A 14,584-nucleotide genomic window follows, 5' to 3' on the forward strand; every position below is an offset into this window, starting at 1 on the left:
AGTGATGATTGAAACTTCTGGCTCCCCTGTGGATTTTGAAAGCCCTCCATTCTTATCCTTGTCTGGGTGTTCTGATTTCATCTTAGACTTCCTTGTTTCCACAGGGGCGGCTGTTGCTGGCTGTGACTGCCTTTGTGGTTCAGCTGGAACTTGGGCAGTTGTAACATCTGTGGGTTCCACTGCTGCACCATCAGATTCTCTTTCTTTGAGGAAGGGTGAGGGCTTCTCACCAGCTGGGGAAATGTACTTCTTTACATCTGGCTCATCTCGTGTATCTCTTTTTCCAGAACCCCCACCCAATCTGGGGGTTCATTTCTGAGGTGGGCTGAGAGGCAGGGTCAGGCTCTAGAGTAGCAGCATCCCTAGTCTTTGAGGTAGGTGTCAGGGTGGTAATCCAGGTTAATCTTCCCTTATCTCTAAATGCTAGATAGACAACAGGCATATCGGTAACACCAACCATTGTATGATAGCATTAGCATTTAGAGTGCACCTGAACCCTTCGAAAACTGGTAGGGTAGACCCAAAAAGCTGGTTGAAGGGTTAGGAGAAAATTTCCCCTGGTGTCATTTCCTCACAGTAATTACCATTATTAAAGTAACCCCCAAAAAAATACAGTCAGTGTGTGATAGCTCTGAATTCATGTGCTTGCCATCCAGAGGAACTTAAAGATCCATTAATTCCTCACCTTATTAACCCATAAAACAAACTGTAAAACAGCCACAGTAGGCACAGTTATAGGACCCATATTTAGATAAGGGCCTGAATGGCCTGAATGGGAGAAATACAGCAACTATCACATGCCACCCAAACCAGGGTAAGCTGGACCACATGGTGATACTAAACAGAGGTTCTATATTAGCACAGAAAAATTAGATTACTCAAGAACTGTTATTCCCTATTTTCACTCTTTTTCTCTCTATGCCCTTGAGCCCCATCTTGGGCGCCAAAAATCTGTCATAGCTTGAAAAGACAGGTGTCTGTTTAAGAAAGGCAGGGCCCTCGCCTGAAATGGAAACTATAAACCCCCTCCCTCTGAATTGTTATAATTTTGAAATTAAAAGGCTCTCAGGCAAAGATATGGGAATAGGAATAACAGTTCTTTACTAGGAAAACTAAAAAAACCCACAAATGTAAAAGTACAAACAAATAAACTATGGACAGAGTCAGAATAGGCCCTGACCCCCTGTGGGTCAGGGAGGTGGCAGCAGTCCCATTAAATGTTGGCTCAGCCCTCCTGCAGTGCCAGCTGTGGTTCTGCTGGAGCAGTGATCCTGGAGAACGATGTACGTCCAGTGGTGGCGTAGATGGGCCTGGTCTTGTCCTGGAAATCCAATGGAGAAGACAGCTGCTTCTCTGGGAATGCAGTGGGAAAAGGCTGCCCTGGTCTTCCAGATCTCTGATGATATCCAGGTAGGAATACTTGGTGGGCCCTTTCCCCAGAGCTTCTCACAATGGGATGATGGAATTTTACCAGTCATATGAGGAGACTCAATGGCCCATTAACAGAAGATATCTCCCAGAGGGAGGATTGGTTGTGGAAGAGATAAATAAAACTGCCCATTTAACAGAACTGCTCCAGAGATAGGAAGAGAACACACCCTAAGACAATGCCCCTGAGGGGAGCCCAGGATGTGGACTGGCACCATGTGTCAGGGCAGTGCTTCCCTATGCTCTGAGCCATCAGCATTGGGATGCTGCTCAGTGTCAGGGGAGTTTGTTCATGTGTCCCTGGGTGTCCCGAGCTCTCATTCCCAGGAGTGGGTAAAGATCACTTTTGACATGTAATTTTTATGTAAGGGATTGTATGAGTACTTATACTTCAATAGTGAAGTAAAAGCAATGAACTTCACAAAGTTTTGTTGTGTTCTTTTAAATTTTCCCTTATTCTCCCATATTGTTAAATACTTGCTAATGGACACATCCTATAGGGTGTACATAAGATGTTAGACATTCAATAAAAATAAAGCTTACACTTCTTTAGGTTAACCTGTAGATTTAATGTGTCAGTTATAAATTGTATGAACAGAATACAACAATAATTGAGAATTAACATGTAAGCGTATCAAATATTCATTAAACTCTATGCAGCCATAGAGATTAAAAGTAGTTGAGGCTGAAGTCACACGGTTAGTTCAGCTGGAGGAGGCTGAGGTCAGACCTCTCTGGAGGCTGCAGCTCCTCCCAAGGGGCAGCTCTGATCTCTGCTCTCTATGACCAGGGACAGGACCCAAGGGAACGGGTGGAGATCTGGCCAAGGAAAGACTGGATGTTAGAAAAAGGTTGTTCACCCAGAGGGATCACAACTCCTGACCACCTCCTGGGCAGGGGGACACAGGTTATTGGGGTGACACACACGGTGGGGGGATGCCAATGCCTGGCTGGGTGGGGCAGGGCTGACGCCCCAGCAGAGAGGCGTGTGGCACTCTGGGGCCCTGTCCAGGGCTCCTCCATACACCAAAGCCCCTCTGAGGATGGGACACAACGCACAAGGACACGCACAACAGGCTGTGACAACAAGGTCCTGCACTCCCACGTCAAACAGCTGTCCCCATGGCACAGGTGGGTACACACAGAGGGGACAGGAGTGCCCCACATTGTTCAGCCTCCCATGGACAGCCTGGAGCTCTCCATCCAAGCCAGCAGATCATGCTGCCAGTCCCACGCCAGTGTCCCAAGTACCTGGCCCCATCCTGCTGTGCAGAGTAGCCACCTCCACACATCATCTGACTGGCAGGCAGGCCTTTGATCGCCTTAGGGGTGATCCCTACAGTTCCTTTGCCATAGCACATCTCCTGCCCATCCAAACCGTTTCCCACCCTGCATCCCTCTTCACCTGCTAAAGCTTTGGGCAGGCTGACAAGTGCCAGGGGGTGCCTGGAGAGTCCCCAAGTGGCTCACAGGGTGCCAGGGCTCGTGCCAGTGCTCTTGGGCTGCAGTGCAGGTGCCAGTGCTGCTCTCTGGGCTGGTGACGGTGCCGCTCAATGGTCCAGTGGCACCATGGCTCCTAAACCAGGCACTGTCCACCACGTCCCCCACTGAGCCTGAGCTGCTGCCGTCCATCCCTGCTCGCTCTGCTCCTCCTCCTCACCCCGTGAGGATCCCGGCTGGGCTGCAGCAGCCACGATGGGATGATGGTGTGATGGATGGCTCTGCTCGGGGGCTGAGGGTGCGGCACCCAGCCCCACTTCCTGGACAGCTCCTTCACACCTGCTCCCTCCAACACACTGCCCTCTTCCTGGAACCCTTCCCTGCCTCCTCCAGGGCAGCTCGGGCTCCTCCTGGGAACTCCACAGCTGGGAGTTCTGTGTGCTGCCCACCACCCACCTTGTTCCTCCAGCCACCACAGAAGGAGATCCATGGTAAGATGCTCCGCTCCTGGGCCATGTCACAGGTCCTGTTGTTGGAGCCGGCAGTGCCGTGCAGCTGCCAAAGGTTCCGTCTCCAAGAGAGCTCCTGCAGGCACCCCTGACCCCTCCCAAACCAGTCAGACACTCTCATGCTCCCCAAGGCCAACCCAGTTCCCTCAAGGGCCCCATTTGAAAGTCAGCCCTCATCTAGGCAGTGCCAGCGAGGTCCCCTAAAGCACCCTGGGAGCTACCAAGTGTTCCAGATTGTCCCCGAGGGCCAGCTGGGTTCCCTGGAGCTCCCCTGAATAACCTGGAGAAACCCCAGCCCCTCTCCCATCAAAGTAATTGCCAACCCTCAAGGCCCGTGCCTCAGCCATGGCTTGAGGACTAGAAGCATCTTGCAGGCGGTGCCTGACAGCCTCTGCAGAGTCCTGCCCAGCCCCACCGCACAACAGGGACACCTTCCCCAGCACACAAGCAGGACCTTGGCATCAGCAGACCCAGCCCTGGATGTGTGTCCCCAGCTCCACTACATCCCCTCCCCCCAAAAAACCAGCGAGACCAGCTCAGCATTTTTTGCTTTTATCTTGTCAACAGCGGTATCTCCACAATGCCGTGTCCTCAGTTCGCGCTCATTTTCTGCCAAAAAGACACAGGGTGGTCACAGTAAGAGCCTCAGTGGGGCAAGAACAGCCCCGCTGTGGGGTGGGGGCAGAGGAAGGGGCACCCACCTCGTTGATCCAGTCGATGTAGGCGGACACCCTGGTGAAGACTGTCGGCTTCTTGGCCACGTTGCAGCCCAGGCCGGAGCCGAAGCTGACGATGCCCTCGACCTCCCAGATCCCATCGTCGCGCTGGCAGTTCAGGGGGCCCCCAGAATCGCCCTGTGCAAACAGACAGTGAGGGCCATCTGTCCTGGGCACCTGCCAACACTCCCCTCATCCCTCCTGGCCATCCACCACCGTGGCTCCATCCCCTCTCCTCCCAGTGCCCACGGTTCCACACCATTTGGGGATCCACCACGCGCAGTGCCCACACTCACGTTGCATCCAGAGACGACGCCGTCGCCGCCGGCGCACACCATGGTCTCCTCCACAAGGCTGCCCCACCAGTCCCTCTTGGAGCAGGTCTCATAGTCCACCACGGGCAGCAGACCCTGCTGCAGGATCGTGGCCAGGGGCCCGTTGGCTGCAATGAGAGCAGAAGCTCGTACCTCTCACCCTCTGCCGGCATCCCCCTTCTGGAGACCCTCCCGGGGACCCTCTGCTTACTCCTGATGCGTCCCCAGCCGGTGACATAGCAGGGGTAGTCATTGGGCAGGACCTTGCCAGCAGCCGGCAGGCAGGAGGCACGGATGGTGTCAGTCTCCTGCACCTCCTCTGCCAGCTTGATCAGGGCAATGTCGTTGCTGCAAGGAGACATGAACCATGGTCCCTGGCCATGAGAACAGGGTCCCTGGCCAAGCCAGCCAGGCTCTGTGGCCACACCACCCACAACCCAGCCCTGATGACTCCCATCCCGTACATGATGAGGTAGGAGTCCCAGTCCTCATGGACGATCGTCTTCTCCACACCCACGGCCACAGAACCAGGCTCGTCATCCTCTGACAGGTCCTGCTTGCCCAACACCACACGATAGGTCATGTAAGAGCTGCCAGGGGGAGAGCGAGTGTCAGTCCCCACAGATATCTCATGCTGCTTGTACAGATGCCCCCCAGCACCCCAACACCCACCTGATGCAGTGGGCAGCTGTCAGCACCCACTGGGGGGCAATGAGGGTCCCGCCACAAGTGTGGTACCAGGATCCAGAGCTCCGGTACTGCAGCGAGATCTGCGAGGGCAGAGGCACAGGGTCAGAGCAGGAATGTCCCCATCCCTGTCGCCATCCCTGTCCCTGTGCCCCCTCACCTGCCATGGCCAGCTGTGGGCTACAGCGTCTTCACCGCCCACCACGCGGGAGCTCAGCTGTGGTGGCACGGCCGGCTGACCGCATCCGTAGGCTGTGTGACACCCGGCAAAGGGACATCAGAGGCTGCCTGTGCCCGTGCCCAGGGCCAGGGCAGGCGCCACGGGCCTGTCCCCCCTGCCCTGACCCTTGCCCATCCCCTGCACCTACCGTAGCCCAGCAGCACGACGAGACAGACGGCTCCCAGCATGGTTGTGCGGAGCAAAGGTGCCGTGGTGGGGCTGCTCACCCCTCTTATAGTGTCTGGACTGCTGGGGACCTTGGAGTGTCCCTGCTGGCTGCTGACACGTGGGGACTGTCCCACGCTGTGGGCACAGGGGCTCCTCAGCCCCATTGCCCGCTCTTATCGCACTCACGGTCCTGCCTGGGAACTGCCACATCTGCCCCTCATGTGCTGGCACCATGCTGGGACATGGTGGGGACACCTGGCCCTGCTCTGGGAAGGGGCAGGGTCCCTGTTGGGGCACAGGGTCACTCCCTCCTGGGACAGCCCCCCAGCCATGATGCTGTCAGTGAGGGGCTGGGCCGCCCTGCTGCCCCCCAGCCCTGAGCAGTGACTCCCCCAGGACACTCTCTGCCCCCAGCTGTAAGAGCCGAAATGAGGGATGTGTGAGTCCAGGTGGGTCTCCAAAATGCAGTTTATTACTTCCAAGAATTTACAGCAGTCCAGGATCATGGGTGACAGAGCCTGTGCCTACAGCTTTCAGTTCCAGCTGCAGGCAGGCTTGGAGACCCTTTAATTTTGGATACAATCAATTCTAGACTTTTCTTTGCTGTGTGTTTTAGTGCAGTAGAACCAATCTATACCTTTACTTTTACCTGTAGCCTATCATAACTGCTATAATTACCAGATTCATGTTACTATTCTCCAATCACTAAAAGTTAGTACGTTACAGTTTAAGCTAGAATTTGTTTTTCAATTTTCTTTCAGTGGAAAATTCTGTGACCTTTTTTCTACTTGCAAGATTGGCAGATTTGTTTGCCTGTGCTATCTTTCTGCTTGGTAAAATAATTTTCTTTTTTGAGGTGGGTTTATCCTTTTCTCTAAGTCATAAAACCTCTTACCATCTCGACATAACCTTTGCCTTTTTGTTGTCCAGCAGAACTGGATCCGCAATTGTTAATTAACACATCTATTATTCTTCTATATCCAAACTTGCTTTCATTTCTATTCCTTCTTTGGATTCTACATCCAAAAATCTTTCTGCTAAGCATGCATATCTGTCTGACTTTTTTTTCAAACTTTCATCCTTCCTAACACCCGGCTCCTCAGTTCCCCAGAGATAAGGTGCTCCCTTTCCTGAAAGGCTCATCACTGGGGATCTCTGAGTCCCTGTCAGTGTTTGTTCACCTTGTGTATCCATCCTTGGCATGTCTGGGTGCTTCTTCCTGGCTGCTGCCTTGGCTGTGGCATCATTGTGGGTGCTGGTGGTACATTCTGTGCTCAGGAAAGCCTGGGGGTGAGTGGCTGTTCCATGTATGACAGTCAATTGCATGCGTTTGGATTTGGGTGGCTTTTGCTTTGCTTTATGTTGTCATTTTAGATTGTTGTGATTATGGTTTGAAGATAACTGTAGAAGTTTATTTTTGGGGGTTCTTTTTGTATCTTTGTATCTTTGGTTGGTGGTGGGTGCCCCAGGGCAGTGGTGGAGGCCAATGCCCACGTGTGGCTGGAGAAGAGCACCTGGACAGGTGTGGCTACTTCTGCCAGAGGGAGCCAGGGCCAGCCAAGCACCCCAAGGGGGTCCAGCAGGAGCCAGGATGTGGCTGGAATGGCCTTGCCTCTGCCCAAGGTTTTCCAAGAACTCAGTTGCACATGTGCCCCCTTCCCCACCACCTGTGGTGTGAGAATCTGGGTTGCCCTGTTCTGTCTTGGCTACTTCTGCACAGGGCACCTGGGTGTACAGGTGGTGCTGGGGCTGATCCCATCTCCCCTGGACCTGTTTTCCTTTGAGAAAGGTGACCATGCACTCTTCTCCCTGTTTATTTCCCCAGTTCTCTTGCCAGTGGAGCCTTGGGACTGGGCTGTCCCATGGGCTGGGGATGCAGGGAGCTGGTGCTTGAGTTTGGGCACAGATGGCTCCATCTTTTCCTTTTCCTTCTTCCATGATGTGGACTGCAGTGGCTTGTCCCTTCCTGGGACATTCTTGGTGGAGGTTAGAACAGACCAGAAGCATTGCAGTGGCACAGCTGTGGTGTTGGGGTGTGTGGTGGAGCTGGAGGAGAGTGGGGGCTGAGGGAGAGATGGGGAAATGCTCTTTTGGGCTTTCTCCATGGGCCCCACTGCTCTTCTCCCTCCTCCTTGCGTTTCAGTGCTGGATGCCTGTCTTGGATTGAAAAGACAGGTGTCTGCTAAGGAAGGCAGGAACATCCCCTGAAATGGAAAATATAAACCCCCTCCCTCTGAATTGCTAAAATTTTGAAATTAAACGGCTCTCAGGCAAAGATATGGGAATAGGAATAACAGTTCTTTACTAGGAAAACTAAGAAAATACAAATGTAATAGTACAAACAAATAAACTATTGACAGAGTCAGAATAGGCCCTGACACCCTGTTGGCAGCAGTCCCATTAAATGTTGGCTCAGCCCTCCTGCAGTGCCAGCTGTCGTTCTGTTGGAGCAGGGATCCTGTAGAAGGGTGGAGTTTCCTCTGAAGGTCCAGGGTTGGTGTAGATGGGCCTGGTCTTGCACTGGGAATCCAGTGGAAAGACAGCTGCTTCTCTGGGAATGCAGTGGGAAAAGGCTGCCCTGGTCTTCCAAATGTCAGATTATATCCAGGTAGTAATGCTTGGCTCCTCCCTCTGGGCAGAGCTTCTCACAATGGAATGATGGAATTTTATCAGTCATGTGGTGAGACTCAATGGCCCATTAACAGAAAATATCTCCCAGAGGGAGGATTGGTTGTGGAAGAGATAAATAAAACTGCCCATTTAACAGAAGAGAACTGCTCCACATATAGGAATAGAATACACACACCCATTTCCAGCCTAAGGCATTACTCACTCCTTATTCTATTACTTTCTGCATCATACTCAAATAAATAAACTCTACTCAATGAAATCTTACACACAGTTCTCACTTAAAACTAGGTTTTCCTGTGGTACACAATGGGTTTCTCTATCTTTCTGCATTACCCACCAAGTGTAACCAGGTCCTTGAGCAAAAACAATCCCACAGATGGGTTTGTCTTTGCCTGAGGTGGGATTAATCCAAGTAGTCTTTCCTAAAATACCTTTCATATGTACCACAGGGACATTGTTTCCATCCACTGTGTGCAAGGGCTCAGACTGGGCAGGACCAGCTCGATTGATGGACCCTCGGGTATTGACCATCTAGGTCACTTTTGCTAAGTCCATTTCCCAATTTCTAAAGGGTTCTCCCCCAAGTGTAGCAGCCACAGAGCTTGCAAGGCCCCCCTGGTGGTCAGTTGCCTTAGAGAAGAAATGCCTAGTCATGATGACTGGACCAAGAAACCCGTCTTCCACCTTCGGACCCTTGTTATCTCTCTGTAACACTATAGGTCATATTCACCTTGACCCTTTCTGTTGGACTGTTTGCCAAAACCCACATACCCCATATAATCCCTACTTCTGCCCAGTTTGGCAGAAGAGCTGTCACTGTCACCCTTAGTAGAAGCTTCCAATAAAGCTTATTATAAAAATCTGTGGAACTTCATACAACTCTTCTCTTCTCTCATCCCTGCATCTGCTGAGGCACTTAGCAAGCAAAGAGCTGAAATTGTTAAAGAGCTGAATTCATCAAAGAGCTGATCTCACTCAAAGAGCTGAGCTGCTTGCTAAGATGTTTCAACACAAATAAGGTTCGATTCACTAGTTCTTTTGGATTGAGGACCTCCTTGAATTTGCTTAAATAGTCCTTTAAAGTTCTGTTGTTTCTCTCTACAATAGCTTGTCCTGTAGGGGAGTTTGGAATGCCTGTTTTGTGTTGCACTCGCCATGTGAGCATGAATTGTCGGACCGCATTGCTAGTGTAGGCGGGCCCATTATCAGTTTTTCTCAGCTCTGGTATGCCCAAAACGGTGAAGCAGGCAGTCAAATGTTTACAAACATGAACAGCTTTTTCTCCTGGTTGTGCAGTGGCCCATATAAATTTTGAAAAGGTATAGATGGTGACATGAACATATTTTAATCTTCTGAACTTGGGTACATGAGTTACATCCATTTGCCAGAGTTCTAAGGCTTGTAAACCTTTTGGATTTACTCCTATTCTGAGGCCTGGTCCATGATTGCTGCATTGAGGGCAAGTGCAGACTATGCCTTTGGCCTCATTTATTGATAAAGAGAATTGCCGCCTTAATCCTTTAGCATTCTGAAGAAACTGTTCATGGGAGATTCTGGCTGCTTCAAATTGATTGACTGGTGCTTGATTTTTCTTTACCATGCTAACCAACTGATCAGCTCTGTGATTTCCTTCCCCAAGTCCTTCTTGCCACTTATGACTCCGAATGTGAATAATGCAATAGGCAGCTATTCTTTGTCTTGTGGCTCTCTGCAGTTGCTGGAAAAGGGCAAGCAACCGTTCGTTCTGTATATCCTTGATGAATGCATCTTCTATCCTTTGGGCCACTCCAGCAACATAAAGAGAGTCTGTGACAATATTCAACGGTGTAGAGAGCCATTGTGACATGGCCCAGCAGACAGCTGCCAGCTCTAATGTTTGGAGTGTATCCTCTGCTAGGGCTTGCAAAATTTGATTTTTCCATTGATTGTTCTGGTACCAAGTGATAGTGGCTCTTCTGGTGTTTTTTCCAGCATCAGTATATACTGTGAGGCCATCCTTTAATGGTCTACGTGAATATTTTTCCAATGCTATCCAAGAATGCTCTGTAAGAAACTGAGCTTCTTTTCCTTTGGGAAGAGCTGTTGAAATGTACCCTGTGTAATCTAAGAGCGCAAGTTGCAGAGCAGTAGAATGTCTGAGTGCCCATTCAAAGTCAGATGTGCTCATAGGGATTCGAATACTTGCAGCCTCCATCCCCAAGATAGCTGTCACCTGATCTTGTCCTTTCCGGACCACATCTCCTACTGTATCCAGTTGGGTTTGAATACTTCATTTAGGTTGGAAACTGACAAATATCATTCAAGGATATATAGTTTGTCTTCATTTCTTCCTTTCTTGGTTTTCTTTTTCTACTGCGCCACAATGGCAAACACAGAAGTCGGTCGAGAAATGACCAGGACATGGACAGGGAGACATAGGTAGCGTTGGGATGCCCACTGTGTGGATATAAGGGTGCCGATATTAGAAATGCACTGTTCTTGCTCTGGGGTGAGAGAAATCTGTTTTGCAGCATCTGTACCTTTCAGGAGAGGCTGCAGAGGAGCCAGATCATCATTTGTAATGCCCACGAGGGGTTGGACCCATTGCAAATTGCCCATCAGGATTTGAATGTCAGTATGATTCTTGATTTCAGTAGTGATGGTGGTTTTTTGCAGGCAAATAACACTATTGGTGATCTGCCACTCAAGATATTTGCACGATGAGGTGCGTTGGACCTTTCAGGTGCAATCTGCAATCCTGCCTTGGACAGGACTGCCGTTAGAATCTGCAACTGATCATTGGTGAAAGGATTTTCTTGTGCCAATAAGATGTCATCCATGTAACGATAGATCAGGGCGCATGGCCAGAGTCACCATACTGGCTGCTAGGCTGTGGCCACAAACAACTGACACATAGTGGGGCTGTTACGCGTTCCTTGTGGTAGTACAACCCATTCGAATCTTTGTGCAGGCCGGACCTTATTCACTGCTGGCAGGGTGAAGGTGAAATGTTGAGTATCATGAGGGTGCAATGGAATGGTGAAAAAGCAGTCCTTTGGATCTATAATTAGCAGGGGCCACCTTGCTGGTAACATGGAAGGTGATGGCAGACCAGGTTGTAGGGCTCCCATAGCTTGCATCTGCTCATTCACCTTCCTGAGATCATGCAGCAACTGATATTTTCCAGATTTCTTGGGAATGACAAAAATGGGGGTGTTCCATGGGTTAGTAGATGGTTTGATATGTTGAGCTGCAAGTTGTTCCTGGACCAGCTCATGTGCCTTTTGCAGCCTCTCTTGGCTTAGTGGCCACTGTTCTACCCATAGAGGCTCATCCGTTACCCAAGTCAGCTTTAGAATGGGGGGCTGCTCGACAGGGGCCATTGCCAGAAAACCGTGTCTGGGGTGGTAAGAACAACTCCCCATTGTGTCATGCATTCCCTTCCAATCAGGGTGTTCACTCCTTTCGGCGGTGACAATACTGTAACTAGTATGGTAGCAATCTTCTATCTGGAAGGTGATGGGCTGAGTATTTAGGCATGCCAAGGACACTCCTCCCACTCTGTTCACCACTGAGTTGCTATGCTGAAGAGGCCAATGCCTTGGCCAAATATTGTTTGAAACAATAGTAATATCAGCTCTAGTGTCCAACAAGGCCGTTGAAAGTAATAGTTTCACTGCCATTCGTTATGGTCACTCATTGCTCTGGTCTATTATGCATATCCAATATAAGGCAGACGATCTCTCCTGTGGAACCAAAACTTGCATCTCCTCGCACACCGACTTCTTTCAAGGGGGTTTTACATACTTGGATGGTAAGATTTTGCAATGGTACAAGTTGTGCAATCTTGCTGCCTTTTGGAATGTGTAGGGGTGGATGCATAGTATATGTGACAATTTGGATTTCCCCAGTAAAATCTGCATCAATCAAACCTGGTATTACTATGATTCCTTTAAGGCTGGAGGATGATCGGCCTATCAGTAGGGCCCCTATCTGGTACTGTGATTCGTGCAATGGGCCATTTATCGATGTAGGGATTCGGAGTGGCTTATCATCGATTAGTGTTATGTCTACTGCTGTTGCCAGGTCGATCCCCAAGCTCCCCCGGGTTGCTGGTTGGCCAGTTCTGGAGTTTGAGCAGCCATTATTGCCTGCGCACAGCTGCTCCCCACACTCCTCTTAACGTTTCCCAAACTGCGACATGCCAAAGTGGAGTGGGAGTTGGACTGGCAGTAGTCACACCATACCGTGACGGAGCAAGTTCTATGCAAGTGGCCTTTTTTCCCGCATCGATAACAGGCACCTCCATTATTCCCGGGTCTAGGGCGATTATTAGTCTTTGTCAGTGGCTTTAATGCTGCAGCTAGAACTTGAGTTTGAGTAGATACAGCACTTTTCACAGCTTCTGAAACAAAGGCAGCTTGTTGGCTCAAGGCACTGTGCGCCATTTGTTCTACCATTTCTTCTATAGACGTGGTTCTCGGCAAAGTTGATAAAATCATCTTGGATTTGCCATTCGCATTCTCAAATGCAAAAGTTCACAGCATTTGATTCCGCATGTCATCCAATAGATCAGGAGCCTGCTCAAGTGATTGCACAGGTCTGTTGATAAAACTCTCATATGGTTCTTGTAGTCCCTGTTTAATAGTAGTATATGAAGGAGCCTTGCCCTTTCTCTATCAGCCAAGCCTGTATGCTTTCTGCACTACAAGTATCTATACTCTTAACATGGCAGATGGTGGAGACATGCTTCCACCCCTGGGGCAGTCAGTTCCAGTGTACTGCACGCCCCTCCAGGGGAAAGCAAACTGAGGCCTGCATTCTGCTGCAAGAGAAATGGAGAAAAATGGGTTAGCAATGTCAACAGTGGCGTACCGCTTTGCTGCCTTGGACTCCCCCTCGTACTGGAGTTCCAGCATGTCTGGCACAGCAGCGTTCATCGGTGGAGTCACTTCATTCAAGCCACGGTAGTCCACAGTCAATCTCCATTCTCTGTCAAACTTGGGCACAGGCCAGATAGGACTGTTGAAGGGTGAGTGGGTTTTGCTGACCACCCAGTTGGCTCTCCAGTTCACGGATAATTCTGTGGATGGGGATCATGGCATCCTGATTCATTCAATACTGCTGGCAGTGCACCGTTGAGGTGGCAATTGGCACTTTTTGCTCTTACACCCTCAGGAGTCCTACTGCAGATGGGTTTTCTGGTAGTCCAGGCAAGGTGTTCAACTGCTTAATGTTCTCTGCCTCTACAGCAGCTATGCCAAAAGCCCATCTGAGTCCCTTTGGGTTTTTGTAATAACCATTCTGGAGGAAGTCTATGCCCAGAATACACAGGGCCTCTGAGTCAGTCACAATAGGATGTTTCTGCCACTCCTTCCCAGTCAGGCTCACCCTGGCTTCCAACAGGGTCAATTGCTGTGATCTCCCTGTCACCCCGGCAATGGAAAGAGGTTCTGCCCCCACATGTCCCAGTGGCATTAGGGTACACTGCGCACCAGTATCAACTAAGGCGTTGTATTTTTGTGGCTCTAATGTCCTAGGCCATTGGATTCATGCCATCCAGAAGATCTGGTTTCCCCGCGCCTCTCCCTGGCTAGAGGCAGGGCCCCTCTAACCCTGGTTATTATTTCTTTCCTGGGCATATATGCTAGAGGTACCTTCAAGGGGATCTGACAGATCATACTCAGCAGCTCAGTCATGGTTGAGACTGCTTTCACTTTAGTGGAATTCCCTCGGTTAGTGTTTCCCTCCTTGAGTTGATGCACCCATGCTGCCAGGACAGAAGTGGGTTTCCCATCCCACCTTCCCATGTCTTCCCCATGGTCACGCAGAAAGAACCACAGGTCAGCCCGTGGGCTGTATCCTCTCTCTCTAGCAGGGGGATGTTGGGCTCTGACTTTGAGGCTTGTGACTACCATGGGTGCTGCATTGATCTTCCTCACCTCCTCCCGCATCTCCCTCATCTCCTCTTTGAACTCCTTAATCGCAGCAGAGACATGATCCTGCACCAGGCCATTGATCATATTCTCATAATTTCTAAGCTTGTTGGTGACAGAACCCACTGTCTCTCAGTTAGTATTGGCATCAATCGTTGCAATGAGGTGATGTATTGAGATGGCTCTAGATTTGCCAGACTCCACAACATTTGCCCTGTGCACCTGACCTTGTCAGGGTCATTATTGTGCTGTCCATCCCTCCCAAAGAGTACCTCCAATACTGCCATGTCTCTCAACTGTTGGACCCCTTCCTCAAGGGCCTTCCAGCACATTCTGTGGTGGTGGTCCTGCATTCTCTCCCTGTGGACAAACCTCTCTCTGACACTCATTAAAAGCTGCTCCCAGAGGGAAAGGGACTCTGACTCCTGTGCATATCTCAGTTCAGTTGAAGAGAGAACAGAAACAATTTCTCCCAGATTGAGCCTGGGAATCTTAGACAAAAGAATTCAAACAATTATTATGTCTCTTTCTGGAATCATTGTTTATTGTTATGGCT

At 50.2% G+C, this 14,584-nt stretch overlaps 1 protein-coding gene across 1 annotated transcript; it reads right to left on the bottom strand.

The window, feature by feature from the left end:
• Nucleotides 1-3,913: 3,913 nt before the first annotated feature.
• LOC118695043 (chymotrypsin-C-like) lies at nucleotides 3,914-5,829 on the bottom strand. Its single transcript, XM_036396428.2, has 8 exons — nucleotides 5,463-5,829; nucleotides 5,255-5,346; nucleotides 5,080-5,177; nucleotides 4,872-4,997; nucleotides 4,619-4,755; nucleotides 4,390-4,535; nucleotides 4,079-4,231; nucleotides 3,914-3,986 (listed from the first exon to the last, which is right to left on the bottom strand). Exons 1-8 carry the CDS (start codon nucleotides 5,644-5,646, stop codon nucleotides 3,969-3,971), a joined length of 954 nt encoding a protein of 317 aa, XP_036252321.1. The 5' UTR covers nucleotides 5,647-5,829; the 3' UTR covers nucleotides 3,914-3,968.
• Between the last annotated feature and the right edge of the window lie 8,755 nt (nucleotides 5,830-14,584).

The sequence above is a fragment of the Molothrus ater genome, chromosome 23, assembly GCF_012460135.2.
Source record: "Molothrus ater isolate BHLD 08-10-18 breed brown headed cowbird chromosome 23, BPBGC_Mater_1.1, whole genome shotgun sequence".
Classification (NCBI taxonomy): domain Eukaryota; kingdom Metazoa; phylum Chordata; class Aves; order Passeriformes; family Icteridae; genus Molothrus; species Molothrus ater.

Excerpts from the sequence above, each read along its gene's own strand:
- LOC118695043 (XM_036396428.2), bottom strand. The coding sequence starts at position 5,646 with ATGGGGCTGAGGAGCCCCTGTGCCCACAGCGTGGGACAGTCCCCACGT. Across the intron at positions 5,347-5,462 it reads CGTCGTGCTGCTGGGCTACG|CCTACGGATGCGGTCAGCCG; the intron begins GTAGGTGCAGGG and ends GGTGTCACACAG. Across the intron at positions 4,998-5,079 it reads ACAGCTGCCCACTGCATCAG|CTCTTACATGACCTATCGTG; the intron begins GTGGGTGTTGGG and ends TCCCCCTGGCAG.